The sequence below is a fragment of the Uloborus diversus genome, chromosome 1 (assembly GCF_026930045.1).
Source record: "Uloborus diversus isolate 005 chromosome 1, Udiv.v.3.1, whole genome shotgun sequence".
NCBI lineage: Eukaryota > Metazoa > Arthropoda > Arachnida > Araneae > Uloboridae > Uloborus > Uloborus diversus.
This window is the reverse complement of record NC_072731.1, coordinates 136809002-136829126: the sequence shown is the minus strand read 5'-3', so window position 1 is coordinate 136829126 and position 20125 is coordinate 136809002. Positions and strand designations below refer to the sequence as shown.

The window sequence follows — 20125 nt, the reverse complement described above, 5'->3', positions numbered from 1 at the left end:
GTACATAATTTCAAAACTTAATAAATTACAACTGTCGAATAATTGTTTGAAATTTTTTTCAAACAGCCTTCTTTTTTCTTTTTTATTTGTGAACTTTTTGTAACCTTAATACCGCAATTTTTTATAATTATTCAATTGGTATCCTCAATTTTCAGGTCAATGTTGAAAAAGATGCCGGTTTGGAATCAAAGTTTAGTAATGCTGATTATGAAGCAGTTGGAGCCAAAGTAATTGATGTGAACTCGGCATTTCAATCGGACATCACATTAAAAGTTCGTGCACCATCATCTTCAGAAGTGGGCAAATTTCGAGAAGGCAGTACACTCATCAGTTTTTTGTATCCTGCTCAAAATCAAGATCTGTTAACAGCATTAGGGGATCGTCGCATGACAACTTTTGCAATGGATTGCATCCCAAGAATTAGTAGAGCTCAAGTCTTTGATGCTCTCAGTTCAATGGCTAATATAGCTGGATATAAAGCAGTTGTAGAAGCTGCAAATAATTTTGGAAGATTTTTTACTGGTAATATTATTTTGCAATTTTTTTTGAATACATTGTCTGTATGTTATGTATATACTTCTTGTTAAATTTGCTCTATGAAGTTTATGAATATTGAGGCATACAAACAGAAAAAAGTTTAAAATTTTGTTTATTTGAAAATCGTTTTTAAATGTTAATGATTTGATACTTTTGTATATGTTCTGTAGAGTATTTCTATTGTGGTTGATACGTTTTGCATATACGGATCAACTTTTATGATTTTAGTATGTTTGTAATCATTTTTAATCCATGGTTAGAAAGCATGGGCTCTGTTTTTAAGGTATAAAGGATTAGTTGTGACTCTGAGGTGGATTTTTGAACTGACAGAATCAAAGTAATATGAAATCAACTAAAATGGCATGCTTTAAATCAATAGAACATAATACTTTTACTTATTTTGTTCATTTTGCTGCATGCTAATGAAGAGGATTTTGTTTATCCTAATTGAAAATTTTCCTGGAAAATAATAAAAACCCCATTGCAAATATTCTGTCACCCTATAATGTATGCTTTTGTACCACTGTTTGTTTTGCTTTATTTCATTGATTAATAGACAGAAACCAAATGTCTGCCTGAAAGCTAACTGCTTGCAGTCTTCCCATCTGAACAAATTCAAAATCAATCAAACTAAATCACAGCCTTTCCAATTATTTTCTGCTGTTGTTTAAATGTACAGTGAAACCCCTCCTAACGGACACCCCTTTAATGCGGACACCCCTCTTATGCGGACAGTTTTTAATTCCCCGGCAGAGAGACATTAAACCTAATGTATAAGGAACCTCTCTCGTACGGACACCCTCAAATACGGACACGGACACCCTTTTCGAAGTCATTTACATTGATATATCCTTTTTTGCGGACAGTATTTAAAACTTGAGAATTAAATAGCTACTCCATTGAAAGGCTTCATTTAATGCAAAGTCGACCAGCTTATACGGAGATAAAAAAAATATTTCTTTGCAATTTTACTTTGCATCTACTGCGTAGCAAAAAATTTTCAGCTTGACACCGAAATGCATTTTTCATTCCAAAAAACATCATCAAATCGTCAAAAATAAAAGAAAAGAAAAGAGAAAATGATTATTCTGCAAGTTTCTGTCTGTATACCCACACCCTCCCCCGTTGCCTTGTTCCTTTTCAGATGACTAACAAGCAGGCGTGTTCTGTCTAAGTGGAGCCGAGTTGACGCGCCATCTAACAAAAATATTTTATAGAGAGTAAAAGTAAAGCCAATGCAATATCATAAAGTAAACTTAAGGGTAAAAGCATTCAGTTGTTTCATCGTTCTCATTGAAATGGCTCTGAATACTCATGGTCAGCGTCGTACTCTTTCTCTTAAAGAAAAAATTGAAGTTATAGATTTCGCAGAAAAAAATAAAATTGGAATACGGAACATTGCTGAAAAGTTTGGTGTGGGACGCACACAAATTTGCTGTATATTAAAAGGAAAAGAGAAGTTTAAGAAAGAATGGTTCATAAATGGAAACCAAGAGAAGAAAAAAGATTTTCCTAAAAGTAATGCCCTTGCAGTGGATGAAATTGTGTTTAAATGGTTTGTGTCCGCAAGAAGCAAAAATATTCCGATTTCTGGCCCTATTTTACAAGAAAAGGCGAAAGAAGCAGCTACTGAAATGGGTATAGAAAATTTCAAAGCTTCCAATGGATGGTTAGATCGTTTTCGAACGAGACATGATATCGTTTTTAAAAAAATATGTGGTGAATCCATGGATGTGGATGCTGACGTTTGCGAGAAATGGTTTGAGAAAGTGCCTAGTTTGATTGAAAATTACGAGCCATGTGACATTTATAACATTGATGAGACCGGTTTGTTTTATGGAGCTCTGCCAGATAAAACCTTAACTTTACGGAAAGAAAACTGCTCTGGTGGCAAAATCTCCAAAGAACGCTTAACAGTTTTGTTGGGTGCCAGCATGGATGGTACAAAATCAAAACCAGTTGTCATCGGAAAAGCAGCCAGACCTCGGTGTTTTAAAGGACTGGATATAAAAAAATTACCTGTAGACTGGTATTCAAATAGAAGAGCGTGGATGACAACCAGTGTCATATCTGATTGGCTTGTAACTTTTGATAAGAAGTTGGGGAGAGAAAAAAGGCATATTGTTATTTTTATGGACAACGCGCCCTCCCATCCCAAAGACTTTCACTTGAAAAATATAGAAATAGTCTTCTTGCCAGCAAACACAACATTGAAATGCCAACCTATGGATGCTGGGATAATTCAAGCATTTAAAATTCAATACAGACAACTAGTTATGAAGCATTTAATCAATAAAATGGAAGAAACTAAAACAAGTAGCGAATTGTCCAAAACAATTGATGTGTTAGATGCAATCAGCTGGGTTAAGCACGCATGGAAGGAAGTTAAAAAAGAAACAATAGTATGTTGCTTTAATCGCGTTGGATTCAAAAAAGGATCTGCCACAGAGGAAATTGACAACGAAGTTGATTGTGACAATGATGGATCCGATTTGCAGTCGTTAATGCAACAAGCAGGGTTCAAAAATGTGACCGCTGAAGACTATGCTCCCATCGACGACCAAGTTTTCACTGAAGAAAGCGAAACAGAAATTGAAACATAGTGCGCGAAATTAACGAAGATCATACAGTTGAGGATGACGATGAAGATGAACTGTCTGTAAAAGAAGACGTTAAAACAATTAAAAATGTTAACGAAGCTTTAAGCGTATTAGATGGACTCAGGGAATTTTCAATTAAACACAACGATCCTAAAGGACTAGACTTGGTACAAGAACTTAACATACATTTCGAAAATGAAAGACTTTCATCGATCAAAACATATCAACAGACATCAATCGAACAATTTTTTAAAAGTACAAATTAGGTATGTAATTTTTATGCGAACCTGTTATTTAAATCTCTTTGAGTGTGCAAAACTGTAATATTTGAATTTAACCTGATAAAATAATTGTTTATTATGTATATGTTGGTAAAAACTAGTAAATTAAAAAAAATCTATGCATATGAAAGAGTAGAATTCACACATATTTCATTTAAGATTTCAAAAAACATAAACAAATAACTAAAGTTAATTAAATTAAAAAAACCTCTGTAAAGCGGACACCCCTCTCTTACGGACAAAAAAGTTTGTCCCGTTAGTGTCCGTAATAGAGGGGTTTCACTGTATTTATAACCTGAACGTAAGTTAGAATTAATTTTCAAAAGAACCCTTTTGTGAAAATTCTATTCATCCAGTAAGGTTTGAAAAATTAATGTTGCCTTAAAAAATGTTAAAGAGTTTTTAGCCCCCCCCCCCAAAAAAAAAAAAGAAAAGCTTTCCATACTTTTTCTTGTAGGCCAAATAACAGCAGCAGGCAAAGTTCCACCTGCCAAAGTGTTAGTTATCGGTGGAGGTGTTGCAGGTTTGTCAGCTATTGGAACTGCAAAGAATATGGGGGCTATAGTTAGAGCCTTTGATACCCGAGCTGCTGTGAAAGAGCAAGTAGAGTCATTTGGTGCTGAATTTCTAGAAGTAAATGTCAAGGTAAATATATGTCTTACTAATTCTTTCTTTTAAATATATGAACATCATCATAAAGAGACAGGTATCATTCGTGTTACTGTTTATTGATTTGGTTTTTGATAGTTTGCTAAGTATTTTATTTTGATTTCATAAGTCAGATATTAATTTGCTATTTTGATTTCATTGACATTGATTTATATAGATTTTTTTTTTCTAGATATAATAAGGCAATCTTTCTTTTCCTATTTTTTTGTGGCTTATCTTTTTTTAACTTGTTCTATTAAAAATTTAAAAGCTTGACATTGTTTGTTTTTACCAACCTTAATTATTATTATTTTTTTTTGTAGTTTTTGACCATCTTAATCTATTTTTAATTTTTGGCACAAAATAATAAAAATAAGCAGAACTCTTTATCACGTGAATGTATTTTTGGTTTCATATTGTTGACATTAATTTGTAACTTTAAATCCATCTTTTTGTTGAAATTATGAGCATTGTGTTTTAGTACTTTAATTTTAAAATACGTTGTTTATTGATTTGGGTTTGTTTCCAAGCTTTGTTTATTTTATTAAGATAATACATGCTTATCCCAGTCCATGCTTTCTTTACAACTTTTAGAATTTTTATCACTTAGACACTAATTACAAAGAATTATGCTATGAGCAGCACCATGTACAATGTACACACTCTAGTTCTTGTTCTTAATAAACAAAATTAAACCACTGGAGGTACACACAAAAAAATCTGCACTGTGTTTTTGGGAGCACTCCGGGGGGTATCAGCAAATCTTGGGAAAGCTTCTAAAGAGCCACAGACCGACTCAACCAAAACAGCCTAAGACCCAGCAAATACATTTAACCTGTTATCAGAATCTATACACAAAATAGGGTATCAGACTTGCTGAACCTGTCTTACTGAACACATTTCAGGCCTTTTTACAACATCTACCTAAAGCAGAATACTACTTCACAGATTATCATTTGCAAAATATGAATTGTTGGATTGAGAACAGAGAAATGCCTCTCTTTAAACTATCTATGAACAATACCCCAGACCGGCTTAGCTTCATTTATACATACAGATGGCTCGTCTGTATAAGAAACAGGTGAAACAGGCTTGAGAAACAAAAACGATTTTTTTGTGTAGTAATGAGTTTAAAAAAATATCAGTAAAATTATTCTTTATGAAATTCATGATATTATATAGGTATAGATTTACCTGTATTCATTATGCTATGGTTGTAAGATCTTTTACCTTTGAATATATTTTCATTTTGATGAAATTATCGTATGGATTAAAAATATTTTCAATGGATAAACTGAAGTAATGTAAAAGTTTTTTTTCTTTCAAAATAGTTTTGAAACAACAAAATTTTATGCATGTGGTATTTAATGCAGTTTACTTACTTGAGCTCAAAACATTATCCATCTTTAGTAGGCCACATAACCGGAGCCTTTATTTCATGCTATGTATGATTGTTTTTGCATTTCATGTTTTGAGATGTACTTTTTTTTTCAGGAAACTGGTGAAGGTGTTGGAGGATATGCTAAAGAAATGTCCAAAGAATTTATTGAAGCTGAAATGGCTTTGTTTGCTAAACAGTGTAAGGAAATTGATGTTCTCATCACCACAGCTCTTATACCCGGAAAACCAGCACCTAAGCTTATTTCCAGGGTAAGGAAGCGGAATTTCGGAATTATATTTTGGTTAGAGACCGAGAGAGAGTTATGCGACTTGTGTAGAAAACTCAAAATGTTGCTTCTTTTAATTTGTTATGTTGAAATATAATAAAAAAACTAGTGACCAAATATGATTTAAAGGAAATCAGCAGTGTTTTAACTTATAAATTAGCAGATTACTACCAATATGTTTTTGATCTCAGAATTTCTCTAGTTGTAGTACTGAAGTGATAAGATCAGTAAAACGTTGTTGATTTCCTTTTACTTCTCTATACATAGGTACTTATTTATTTCTTATCAAATATGCTGTCTACTTCAAAATATTCGATTGTATCATTGAAATTATTGCTGGCAAGGCATAGATAACAACTAATTTCAAATCCTTTCTAAATCATTAGTTATTTTGTGGGTATTAGGGATTGCAATACTGGACCAAAAATTCAATACCTGTATCCGGTATTTTTAAAACGTGATACTGGAATATCGGTAATATTACTGGTATTAGAAATTTCTCAAAAAATGACCCAAAACATATTGTTTGGTTGCCACATTTCATAGTTTTGTGTGAAAATTGTATTATTTCTAAAACGTATTGTGAACAAATGAAAGTACAAATGTCATAATGAAAAATCAACAATAGTAAGAAACATAATGCATCTATTATATTATCTCTAAGCCTGGAACTTATTTTAGTCCACAACTTTCCTGCACAGTTGAAAATACTCATTCTGAATTCACGCATGCCGCTGGTGCTGTTAACAATGCGCGATACACCTCCTGTGGTTGCCTCCTTCATCTTGAAATAATACTTCATCTTAGCTTTCCATCTTCAAATAATTTAGTCTTGTGCGTGTTATTTTTGGATAAATCCTTTTGTGTGCAGGTGTGTGTGTATTTCTTTTGTATTGTATGTATTATTAATTTCATTATTTTATTTATTTATTTATTTATTATTTTTTTTTTTTGAATTTATAGCTAGTTGTAATTTTTCTTTGAGGGACGGTACTTTTCCAATATTAGCAGATTTTTTCTCTCCGTGAATTTCCTGGAAAGTTATTCCAAGGTGATCCCGAAAATGCATTAGCCATCTATAGCTTTAAAAATTTCGTTTCCTGGCATTACTGCGAATTTCCGTGCTTGTGCACATAACAAGGGTCCATTTATTGGGATATTCGTTTCCCTCATCTTTTGAAGCCACTTTTAAGACTGCAGTGTCAAAGGCAATAAGTATACAATAAGCAGTAAATCTTCTCTTGTCAGAAAAATGGAAAAAAAGGGCAAAAGTTGATAAAATAAGACATTTTTCATTATTTGAAAACTAAATTATCGTAATAAAGGGGGTTGAAAATTGAAAAAAAAAAACATTTTACAGGGGTTTATTGCAGTAGAGAATATTGCAATATTGAGAGGAGGATAACATTAATGCCTATGCGAGTTCACCGGGACCACAAAATATTATCGTAGTAGAGGGATTATCATTGTATTGGATTGGTAGCGTTGTAACGAGGTTTTACTGTATATATATTTTAAAGTATCACTGCAGTTGATGGTTGGAACAAAATATTTATAGTAAAAACACATTCAAAATTACACTCGAAATAAACTTCCACAAAAGGGAAAGTGAGTGGTCAGTGAAATGGAAAAAATAAAACATGGTGTACATAAGCTCACGAAAATGCGATTCATTTAACTATCTTAGTAGAGTAATGAAAATATCATTTTGCATTATTTTGCTATTTTTATTTAATGGTATTCTATTAGTTCATACTTTTGAAGCCAAATTTCTACATCAGTTGATTGATTTTGGTTCTGTATCATGGAAAAAGAAATGTACATTTCAAAAAAAAAGTACATATTTAAACTGAAAACTCTTTAATTAAAAATATTGATTAATTTCAGCAAATACCGAAAATACCAGTATTTTACCTCAGCAAATACCGGTATTTCGAAATCACAAAATTGCTTGGAATACAGGTATTCGGTATTCTGGTATACCAGTATGGCAATCCCTAGTAGGTATTAAATGTAATGATTTTTCTTCAGATTTCTTGTAAATATTTTGGTTTCTTTTTATTCTTTTATCAGTATTGTTTTTACACAATACATGGTAAATATCATAGAGTAACATTTAAGTAACAGGTTATTTTAACATAGTATTCATTTAGAACAATTTTATGTAATTTTTTAAATGTTTCCTTAGGCAATGGTAGAGTCAATGAAACCTGGATCTGTGATTGTAGATTTGGCATCTGAAGCTGGTGGAAATGTCGAAACCACACGTCCAGGAGAATTGTCTATACACAATGGAGTCATACACATTGGGTATACAGATCTTCCCAGTCGATTGCCTACACAATCATCAACATTATATGCCAACAATATTTCAAAATTTCTTTTATCCATTGGTAAGCATCTTCTGAAGATTTTGGTTTTTGTGAACTTTGAAAAGTTTAATCTTGATAAAACATCTTGAAATCTGAATATGTTCTCTTAATGTGAGAAACAAAATGTAATGGTGTTGCAATTCAATTTTTTAAACCGAAATTGGATAATTCATTGGCTTTTTTTAAGTAAAGTTTTTGTACTAAATAAGTTTATATTTCAATGTACTGATCCTATTTCATCTACCTATCGCCACTTTTTGCAACTAGATGCTTAAATTTTAATATTTAAGCCCTCATATTGTGAGTTAGTTATTGTGTTTTTATCTTGTAGTTAAGGAGAATGTTCAATAAAATGTAACATTGATGAGAATTCAAATATGACCATATCTCTGGTGATGAATTCTATTAATAGTATTCTATCTTTTAGTTCCAAAAAGGCAGCTATGCATTCAGCTGCAAGTAGTGATGTGGATCGGGTAAATACCCAGCGGGTAGGTAAATATTTTTTGGGTATTTACCCAAGGCCTGGGTAAATATCCAAAAACTGGGTATTTAATAAAAAATGCAAAAAAGCGAATGAGAATTTATTTTTTTTAAATCTAAACATGAAATAATTGGTAAAACTGATATATACATATGTATTACACAGTTTATAACATTTTTTATTGGAAGACTTGATGAAATCATGAAAGAAACATATCGTGAACCAAAGAACCTTTCTTTTCAATGTCATAATTGGAGAAGTATAAGCAATTCATTATGAACTTCTGGATTTCAAAATCACAATCTAGGTTAGTCATATCCAAAATGAAAAAAAAAAAAGGAAGCATGAGGGATGTTTGGAAGAATAAACTGAGAAGTCATTAAGAAACTATGGTGTTATTTATTTTATTGATATTTAAGTGATATCATGGAAAATATAGAAACAGTTTTCACATTAATAAACAAAAAAAAAAAAAAAAAAGCAAAATTTTCTTTTCTGTTGCCTTGCTCATTTGCATTTGCTCCTCTGTAGGGTGGGAAGGTAAATATTTTTTTGGGTATTTATCCGAAGGCAGGGTAAATCCCCTAATAATTGCGCATTTTGCAAAAAATTTTTAGGTAGTATTAAAAGATGACTATTATCTTTTTTAAACATAAACCCTAAAATAAAAGATTAAAAATTTTAAATGTTTATGTATATTATGTGTGTGTGTGTGTGTGTATATATATGTGTGTGTGTGATACAGAATACACCTGAACAATTGAACTAAGTTTGGAGGAAATTTCTGCATAAGATATAAGTAAATAAATTGTAATAATAAATTGAGCAACATTTCGTTACATTTTGATGTCATGCAGGGACATATTATTGGGTTATAAAAGACTAGGACCTTAAAAAATTGATGTTTGCTTTTTTTTGTAACCGGTTAAGCTTTTTTCTTTTTGTAGAATGGCTTTTTACATCTGAAATTTGGCTATCAACATTGATTAGGCATATCCAACACATTTAATGTGAATATCATATTAGATTGCTAAGCTGTTTCACACAATAATTCTTTATGTGATCAAAATACAATTTTTGGGCAAAAATTTATTGTTTTGTATATGGTTGGTTGTATATATACATAATGGAATACATACAGAAAAGTATTTTAGATGAATATAAATTCTTGAAATAAATACCCGGGTATTTACCCGTTTTGGGTATTTACCCGGGTATATACCCTGGGTATTTACCCCTAAAAATAAATACCCGGGTATTTTACATCACTAGCTGCAAGTCTATGTCTTTGACGTTAATGTTGAAAAAATATAGCAAACTCTCTAGAAAGAACATTTTAAAAGCAAACACTTTTTTTCAAAAATGTTTGATAATGATGTATTTGTATTTTAACTATATTTATCTACATTGCAATGTAAAGGTATTTTTTACTTCTTTTTACAAAAAAGGAAGTATTGTATTCGCGAAAAACTTCTCACTCAAAAATCGGCCTTAACTTCCATTTTGCTCACCCCCAAAAGAATGCTGAGTTTTTTTTTCAACCCGACCACACGTGGATAAGTGCCTAAGAATGTTTAGACATTCGAAATAACCACTTTGAAGATTCCTGAGTTAATTACAATGAGTTTTCTCGTGACGTACATATGTGCATATGTTATCGTATAACTCAAGAACGGTATGTCCTAGAAAGTTGAAATTTGGTACGTAGACTCCTAGTGGAGTCTATTGTGCACCTCCCTTTTTGGTTGCATTCAGGTGTTCCAAAGGGGTCTTTTACACCTTTATTTTGGGGTGGGGAGAAATCATTGCTAATTTCAATGCAAACTCAAGTGGTGTTATAATTTGGCAAACACTTGGCGATATATCACTAAGCTTGCCATGATTATCAGATTTAAAACTATAAAGCATGAATTCTTCTAATCACTTCTTTCAATGAAATTCTGTATGACGAAAGTTTCATGCTTTGATTTACAACACACACTGAAGAACCATTTATATGTTTCTCTTTTATACGTTTTTATCAATTTATATGTTTTTTGAATTGGTCCTTTCAGAGTCTAATACACATTATCTTATACCTAATATACGTTTTTTTATTTGTACACTTTTTTCATACAAACTCTTCAAAAATGTATGAACAATGCTTCACTGTAGTAGAATTACATTGACTATGAATTATTTAAGTTTACTTTTTCATAACTTATGTTTCAGCTCAAAGTTTCTTTTCTTTTACATTGCATTATAATCAAAAATTTGTTTTGCTTATAAAATTGGTTTTCGGGAGATGCCCTCGCATTGTTAATTATTCCATTCATATTGCACTTTTTATTTGTATGAGTGGATCATTAACCAACAACAGCTCTTTATACATCTTTCAAATGTGTTGTATTTAATTTTCCAGGTCAAAAGGATCACTTCAACATTGACCTATCAGATGAAGTTGTTCGTGGATCTATTGTGCATTATGATGGCAAACTTATGTGGCCACCTCCTCGCCCAAAAGAAAGTCCTGTTCCAGTGACTGCCCAACCTGCTGCTCCTGCTAAGGTACCGCCCCCAGAACCTAATTACTTCAATGTGACTTTGAAAGATTCATTGATGTATACTACAGGTATGTGACGTATCTGAAATTTCTTTTTTAATTTAACAGATTGATAAAATGAGAAGAGAGAAAGGACTCTGCTCTTGTGTTATCCTCCCAAATTTTGATGCTAATCCTTTTTTCGATTTGTGTTGTGGTATACTGAACTGATTGCGATTAGTCAAAGGCCTAAACCTATTCCTAACATTAATTAATTGATAACATCAATCTTATTACATAAATGAGAAATTTTTAGCACAGATACATAACTGCTCCATTGTTAGTAAAACAATCAGCAATTTCCCCTATATTTTCATGAAATTAGATTCAAAAAGATTTTTTGCTTTAAAATTTCTATAAACTGTTAATTAACATTAGCAAACCTTAACAATTAATTATAAATTGTTTGTACTTGCACTTTTGAGGGAAGCTTTCAGGCTAATGCTTTAAACATGCATTTCAGCATTTGTAATTCGTTTTGGTATTTCAAGACTTTTTGGACTTATTTATCAACATCTCCTTCAGAGCTTGTCATCTGTGATGTTTTCTTCTACGGAAATAATATTTTAGATTTAGATTCTAGGGTAGTTAGTTTCTAGTAGGGTCAATTAGAGCTTTAATTTTTGGGTATTCATAAATCTGACATTTACGTGGACTTAATATTATTTTTTTTGGCATGTTTCTGTTAACCAAATGTTTTGTACAAAATTCTATGGTTAAAAGAGGCATAAAAAGGTACTTGATTCAAAAGCTGATTGTGAGAAATGGCATAAAAACTCATTATAATATGAAAATGTGTAAAGGAAAAGGCCATTTCACAGTATTTTGGAGAAATGTAGAGTCTGTAATATGACACTTTTTTTTTGTCATAACTATTTAATTTACTGTCTGATTAGCACAATATTTAAATAGATTTGAATTTGTGTCAGTAGGACAAACTCTAAATAAAATAATGTGTTAATCAAACAGTGAATTAAATAGTTATGGCAAAAAAAGTCTCGTTACGGACTCACATAATTGTCCAAAATACTGCGAAATGACCTCAAAGCGGAATTTCATCTATTGAGTGAATTGATGCTGGTATAAGTTTGCTTCTAAACATGAAGGCTTCTGGAGTTATGAAGTTGGATATGCATTAATAACATTTGTAGAAATCGTGAAAAGATAAATTTAACATCCGATTTCTGTTTGTTGGACAACCGGATAAATGCTTTTCTCAAAGCACCTTAAGGTGTTCGTTGTGAACTACTTTTATCTTTCCGACAAGTCTCAACAAGTGTAGTTTTTGTTCCAAAAATGCCTCCGACCTCATTATATATGATCACCTCAGAACAACTGTAGGATATCCTACTATTGTTTCTGGGATTAGATGTCTTACGGTTGCTATGAGTTGACGATATGTTGAGTAATTTTTAACCAAAATTGAACCATGATCAATCACTATTACTGTATATTGAAAATGCAAATAAAAATTATCAATTATATTTTTTTAGCAGTCTTCTTTTTGCAATAGATGACTCTTACAAATACCGAATATTTTACAAAAAACTATATGGAGTCTTAAATTTTGGCTTTGCAAGTCTTAAAGTTATTCTTCTTTTCTGCAGCAAATAGAATATTTGTGAATATTTAGTCTTCACAAGAAAATTTTAATTTGTTGAAAGTTTATGCTCATATTATGAATAATTTAGAAATATTATCAATTTTTCCCTCCAGGCTTATCTACTTTACTGGGCCTTGGCATTGTTTCTCCAAATCCTGCATTTACAACAATGATGACAACATTTGGACTCTCTGGTATTGTAGGTAAGCACATTCAAGCAAAGTTATGTACACTTTACAGTTACTTGGTTGTCTATAACAAATTATAAGTTCGTATTTTTTTAGTACTGCTATAAAGAGAAGCTGAAAATTTTCTTACTAACCATTTTTGCTTCTTACAACTTGAAAATTTCTCATTTTTTCTTCAGAATATACTGTATTTCTTTAAATTGTTATTAAATGTGCCATATATATATATGCTTTTATGTTCCTATCCCATGTCATGATTCTTTAGCTATCTAATGTAGTTTTGTCCTTGCTCTCATTAAGTCTTGTTTTTAATTATAAGAATTCCTGATTGTTTAAATAGATAATTTTTTCTATCTTTTCTTTTTAGTTATTTTCTGTCTTTGTATACCTTTACTCATTCTATACTAAATTGAAACATTATGTGTTGTGAATCTTTTTTTTTCACCAAATACTTACATCCTTTTGTTGTTATTTCTAGTAGCTTTGTGAAAGATTTTGTAATTTGAAATACTTTTTTAAATGGAAGCTAAAATATTTTTCTGTCATAAGCTCTTCTTCTCTTATTCTTATCTGTATCTGACTCACAAATGTAGAAACTTCCCCAAGCTCAAAATTTGGCTTGGACTCAATTCACTGCCATTTTGAGAATCAACCCAAAAGTTCCCTAAGTTGTGTATTAAAAGAATTATTTTATAGGGCAATGTAGGAATCTTATGCATAGATGCGTTTGATATCTTTAGTTGATGTCACTTGCCAAAAATCGTACATGAAAAGTCAGTCTATAAAAGTTAAAACGTTAAACATAAAAGAAATGAAAAATCCATGCTAGAGTGAAATCCCTATAGGGATTCTTGTTGAGGCATTATAAATTCCGAGTTTTTACTGTAAAAGTTAACCTGATTCTTTTTCAGGTGCTTGGAAATGCTCTGCCATCTTGGTAAATTTTAAAATCTTTTGTTCCCATTTTTTTTTAGTTTTCTTGTTCCTATCAAGAAGAAACTGAAAGTTTAAAGTGAATTAAATAGAAATAACTTTTATGATATTTGCTTGATTTTTTAAAAAGGTTATTATTTTTTTCAATCTCGGATATTTTTCAAATGCTTTTTTGAGCAGAAAATTCCCAGAATACTGTTTTTTTTTTTTTTGTTTTGCATTTTATCAAAAGTTGAAAAACTTTTAAGTGACTTGGAAGAAAGCACTTTAAGAAACTTTTAATTTATATATTGTTTATTTGAAATGTCTCTAAACAGTTTATCCTGTGCAAAAAAATGTTTAGTTTACCATTTTGTATAATATACGTACTAGGTTTCTTTGTTTTAGCCTTTTTACTATCATCATAAATTAAGGCAATCGCTATTAATATACACATATTTCTGCTTTGTAGTTCAGTTAGTATACTTTTTACCCATATGTTTTATCATAAAAACCAAAGCATTGCTAAAGTAGCTGTCATACTTGTTAAAAATATCTTTCAATGAAGTACTTAAATTTAAAGTTACCATGTTAGCAAAAAGAGGAATTTTCCTGGTAAAGAGCTGTACACTTCAATTTATTTTAATTTATGCACAATTGATGTATTACAATCATAAAAAAAAAATGCCCATTTGTGAAGAAGAAAGGAATGGTGCAGTTTTTAATACATATAACAATATTTACTGTTCCATCATTGCTTCTGACTTCTTGCCAGCATGATGGAAATTTGAAAATTCACGTTTGAAAAACTACTTGTATTTAAAGCAAAGAACTAAAGTATTGCTGTTTTGACATCACCTTCATTTTTGAACTTTTTTCCCATCAAACAATTTTGCAATGAGAGGTTTTAGTGAAAATGAGAATTTGCAAGATCTGGAGAGTACGTAGATGTAAAAGGATTTCTTGGTGTAGCTCTTCACTTTTCTATGAAGCTTTCCTGTCAGTGCATATTGATGAATCAAAGCAGAAAAATTGAAAAGTAAATACATAAGGGAAAAAAATATTTTGTCTTTTCTGAAGAACAAAAAATCAAACAACACTTGGAAAACCATTTCACGGAAATAAATACTGCCCCTTCTGAAAGCCAATAAGAAAAGAAAAAGAATTTCCTGATGGGGAGAAGGTTAGTGAATGACTTTTTCTAGGAAACATATCCATATTCTTAGTATGCAATTAGAAGCTCAAAATGTTATGAGTGTTTGTTTATAACCTTTTTTAAATATCAGTGTCATTAGTAATTTTACAAAAATGAGCATAAACATAGTCTTGAAACATCTTCAGAAATAAATTATTTTTCACACAAATATGTAAATAGAATTAAATGAAATTACTTATATATACATAATCAGATAGTAACTGGACTCTATTTTACGTCTATAATGTTTGTTCTGTGTATTAAGATATAGTTTGAATTTCTATTCAGGTTACCATACTGTGTGGGGTGTAACTCCAGCTCTTCATTCTCCACTAATGTCAGTAACAAATGCTATTTCTGGCATAACTGCAGTTGGAGGATTGTTATTGATGGGAGGTGGTGTTCTGCCTCACACATTGCCTCAAGCTCTTGGTGCAGGTGCCACATTTCTCTCTACAATTAACATTTGTGGTGGATTTCTTGTTACTAAGAGAATGCTTGATATGTTCAGACGTTCTACAGACCCTCCAGAATATAACTACCTGTATGGGATACCAGGTAATGTTAGTTTTCTTCATGTTAAAAAAGCAACATTTACATAAATGTTTCAAGTGTTATTAAAAATAGTGTTGTGTGTGTATGCATGACTTGTGCATTACAATTTTCTTATTTTATTTGTTATATATGCAGGAATACCTCGCATAGGAAAGGGTGTTCCAAAATTAATGCAAGATTTGAATTTGCTGCCATTTTTATAGAAAATTGTTGGCAACCCTGAAAAGAGAACAATTTGACAGCTGAGAGTTTAGGGTTATCAAAAATAAAGCATTATACGACACAACAATGCATTTTCATTATATAACCATTTGTTTCAAAAATGATGAAAGTTGAGGCTGATCTAGCATTAGCTGTTATGGGCGTTTCATATTGCAACACGGTACTCCACGGGTGGTTGTGGGCTTGTTGACATAGAACTTTGACTTCGAATTACCCCATAAGATGAAATCTAATGATGTTAAATTACACTATTTAGGGTGCCAATTCTGGTCACCAAAACGAGACAGTACACAACCAGGACTCTAATTCCTCATACAGTAATTGAATTGTTTCACTGGCATGTATGGTAGCATAACACTCCATTTTTACTAACCCTAAACTCTCAGCTGTCAAATTAATCTGTTTTCATGGCTGACAACAGCTTACGTCAAAAATGGCGGCAAATTCAAATCTTGCCTTAATTTTGGGACCCCCTTTATTGTTAACTGGCAACTCTATTACAAGGAATCCCTTTCTAAAGAAAAACAAGTGAGCTAAGGTTGAAGGAATTCAACAAACTTGTAAATTGCATTTTTTATATTATTTTTATTTTCAGTATGAAAAGTAAATGTTTCTATTTACTATATATGCTATATGACCAAAAATATTGGGACCCTTTTAAAAAATAATTTTTTATAGATTTCTCGAGAAATTAGAGACTAATTGCTCTGTAATTTTTTTCTCACAAAAGGTATACTCGAGCTGTCGTTTTCCAATAAAAATTAAATCTACTATTTATTTAGGGACCAGCAACATATTGAGAAAACAAATAGGTTTTTGAAAATAGCTGAGAATAAGCTATAAATTTCAGAAATAAGTTAACGAACCATGTACAATTTATTTTTATATTTTTGTAAAAGTATCTCTTATACCCACTGAGATATAAGCATTTCTTTCAAAAATACAAATTTTATTCGAAGGTTTTCGGCTCATAACATGATGTAGAGCTTTCTGTCAAACCCTACTAAACTTTTAGAATATTTAACAGCATACAAGGGAAACATAATAATAAAATTTGAAATTAAAAGATTGAAAATTTAATGAAATATAAATGTTAGAAGCAATTAATTTTTCACTGTTCATAAGCATAAGAAAGCAATTTATAACCTTCATAATCCAAAGTCCAGATAGATCCTGCAACTCATACTAAAATTCCAACTAAATATCTTTAAAATTTAAAAAGTTATGAGCGATCTAATGAGCCAAATTTCAATAATTCTTGGATAGACACCAAATCTTAGGGATTGTTCGCAAATCATCTGTTTTTATCATAAATCACTCTGCATGATAACAGGAAAATTTTGCTGGTTTTCGAACGACCTCTTACGATTCATTGCCTATCCAAAAATTATTGAACTTCAGCTCATTAGATCGCTGATAACTTTAACTTTAATAATATCGAGCTGGAATTTAATTGAGTTGCTGGATCTACTTGCGATTTGGATTTTGAAGGTTATAAATTGCTATCTTTCTCTAGTGCTCAGTGAAAATTTAATTGCTTAATAAAGCATAAAATTTGGTATTACAATGAATCACTTTGTAAAGAAAAACAAGTGAGCTAACGGTGAAGGAATTTAACAAACCTGTAAATTGCATTTTAACATTTGTAAACAATCATATTTCACCAAATTTTCAATATCTTAACTTCAAATTTTGTTATCATGTTTCTCTTGTATGCTGTCAAATATTCTGAAAGTTTAGTAAAGCTTGATGAAAAACTGCGTGTTATGATACGAGAACCTTCAAATAAAATTTTTATTTTTGAAAGGAATGCCTATATCTTGGTGTGTATAAGAGATACTTACACGAAAATATGAAAATAAATTCCACATAGTTCGTTAACTTATTTCTGAAATTCATAGCTTATTCCCAGCTATTTACTATGAAGGATGATCAAAAATCTTTTTTTGTTTTCTCAATTTGTTGCGGGTCCCCTAAAATGAATCGTAGACTTAATTTTTATTGGAATGACAGCTGGAGTATACTTTTATGTGAAAAAAAATTACAGAGCAATTAACTTTATTTCTCGAGTAATCCATAAAAATGAGTTTTTGCAAATCTCAATATTTTTGGTCATATAGTGTATCATACATCTCAACGCAATGGTTGTAGAATAATTTTTATTAAGGTTCAGCTGTCATAAGAAACGCTACGCTCCTGTTAGGAAAAAAAAGCTTCCTTTTGAAAATGTTTGAAAAAAAAGTTGTAGTATTTTCATATTACATTTCTGATGTTGATGACTTAGATTTTGCTGCTGCTTTCTTGAAAAAATAATAGTTTTAATTTAGGGCATTTTTTTATGTTTTAAAATATTAGGTGCGGGAATAGCGAAATAATTTTCTTCTAATAGTTTTAAAAGATTTTATTATTTTGCATTTGTATGTATTTTTAATTGACAAAACAAACTTCTTGACAATTAATTGGAATTGTAAAAATGTGATTTGTGTTTTGATTTAGAAGTTAAATTATTTTGAACAGGTAGTGCATTTTTATGTATTTTTTATTGATAAAACAAACTTCTTGACTATTAATTAGAATTGTAAAAATATGATTTGTGTTTTGATTTAAAAGGAGAATTATTTTGAACAGGTACTGCATTTGTTGGAGGCTATGCTGCCTTGGCAGCTGCTGGTTATCCAGAAATTCACCAGATGGCTTACTTGGGATCTTCATTGTGCTGTGTTGGAGCTCTTGCTGGATTAGCTTCTCAAAAGACGTCACGACTAGGAAATGCTTTAGGGATGGTTGGTGTATCATCTGGAATTATATCAACCTTGGGTATAATGGATATATCACCAGATTTAGCTATGCAGATAGTTGGTAGTATGGCATCTGGTGAGTTATTTATTTCAGTTTATCTATCCAGTTGCTCCGGGTTTGTAAAAAATGACAAGCTTGGAGTACAAATTTAGGAGAGTAAAAAAGTCCAAGCTCCTTGAACTTTTTAAAATTTAACTCATAAAAGTATGCTTAAATATGTTTTGAAAAGAAAAAAAAACGTAAGGGGTGATAGTTATATCCTATAATGCTATGTTAGGTACTTATACCTATAATAATGAATGAGTACAAATAAAAAATTTCTGTGTTTTAATGGCAAAAAAGTGGGAGAGGGTCTTACTTTACTGAAAAATAATAATCTAATTTGTTCTTTCAATAACTGTTTAGCAATGCAGAATTTTGTGATTTCTGCATTGTGAATTTTTATCCCTGAAGCCAAAATTTATATTTCTAATGACTCAATGAAGAAATAGGTCAATTCTACTATACTAGGGAAGTAGAAAAAAACAAGCAGACTTCGCTCCCTGCTTGCTTCTGCTCACCAACCCCTTTTTCATTGCATCACATAGGGAACTTTTAAAAATCATACTTCATCATTATCTAAGTATTGATTCAATTTTTGCTGTTTTCTTACCACAATTTGCAATTTGTTTAAATGGGTTTGAAGTAAAGCAGACTCAGCTTTTTTTTTTTGTATCTTCATTGATAATGCTGAACTGCTCATTTTTATTTAAAAGAAAAGGGGGGGGGGAACATGTAGAAGTGAACACATATATTAAACAGGATAATCAGATAATAGTTGACACGGTTTGTTGAAATCTGTGCTCACCTACAGATGATAAAGTTTCATTAATCAAAAGCATATCATTCATAAGGGTTAGTGTTAACACAAATGGCATGTCTAAAATTTGAGTCAACAAATAATATTATAATTTTGCTACCATGTGCAACACAGGACATTATTATGTCATAGTGAACATTATTCTTTAAATTATTTCCATAGGCATGCGCACGGGGGTCACCAGGGGTACCGTGGTACCCCCATTAGCACATAGAAATAAAAGTTAATACAAAAGTGGTTAAAATTTTACATTTTTAGATTTATTAATTTCTTACTTCATATGCTTTAAAAAGGCTTTTTTACCCACAATATTTGAAAATTTGCCTTAAGCGAGCAAGTATGGGAGCCTTTTCAAGCGTAATTTCAACCTCCTAGTACAGTCAGTGTTGCCAGATTGGGGGAAATTTCCCCATTTTGGGGAAATCTGGTGCTCTCTGGGGAAATTTTGGGGAAATGGGTTTTGAGGGGAATTCTTTAGGGAAAAATGTTTTCCTTGGGGAAAACCTGGGGAAAAAATACTTTTTCGTATTTAAATTCGCGTCTTGACATCTGGTAGTTACATTGTTTGTATCAAACAGCGTTGGTTTAGCTTTGCTCAACTTTATGGAATTCGCATTTCGAA

At 31.2% G+C, this 20125-nt stretch overlaps 1 protein-coding gene across 3 annotated transcripts in view; it reads left to right on the top strand.

Moving 5' to 3' along the window:
• Positions 1-20125, top strand: part of LOC129232319 (NAD(P) transhydrogenase, mitochondrial-like) — a 93863-nt gene that overhangs the window by 58366 nt on the left and 15372 nt on the right. For all 3 annotated transcript variants that reach the window (XM_054866485.1, XM_054866478.1, XM_054866490.1), the window contains exons 3-10: positions 156-522; positions 3876-4063; positions 5561-5716; positions 7922-8126; positions 10991-11200; positions 12887-12976; positions 15357-15626; positions 18474-18719. In XM_054866485.1, coding sequence (XP_054722460.1) covers positions 156-522; positions 3876-4063; positions 5561-5716; positions 7922-8126; positions 10991-11200; positions 12887-12976; positions 15357-15626; positions 18474-18719 — 1732 coding nt within the window. The remainder of the gene's footprint in view (positions 1-155; positions 523-3875; positions 4064-5560; positions 5717-7921; positions 8127-10990; positions 11201-12886; positions 12977-15356; positions 15627-18473; positions 18720-20125) is intronic.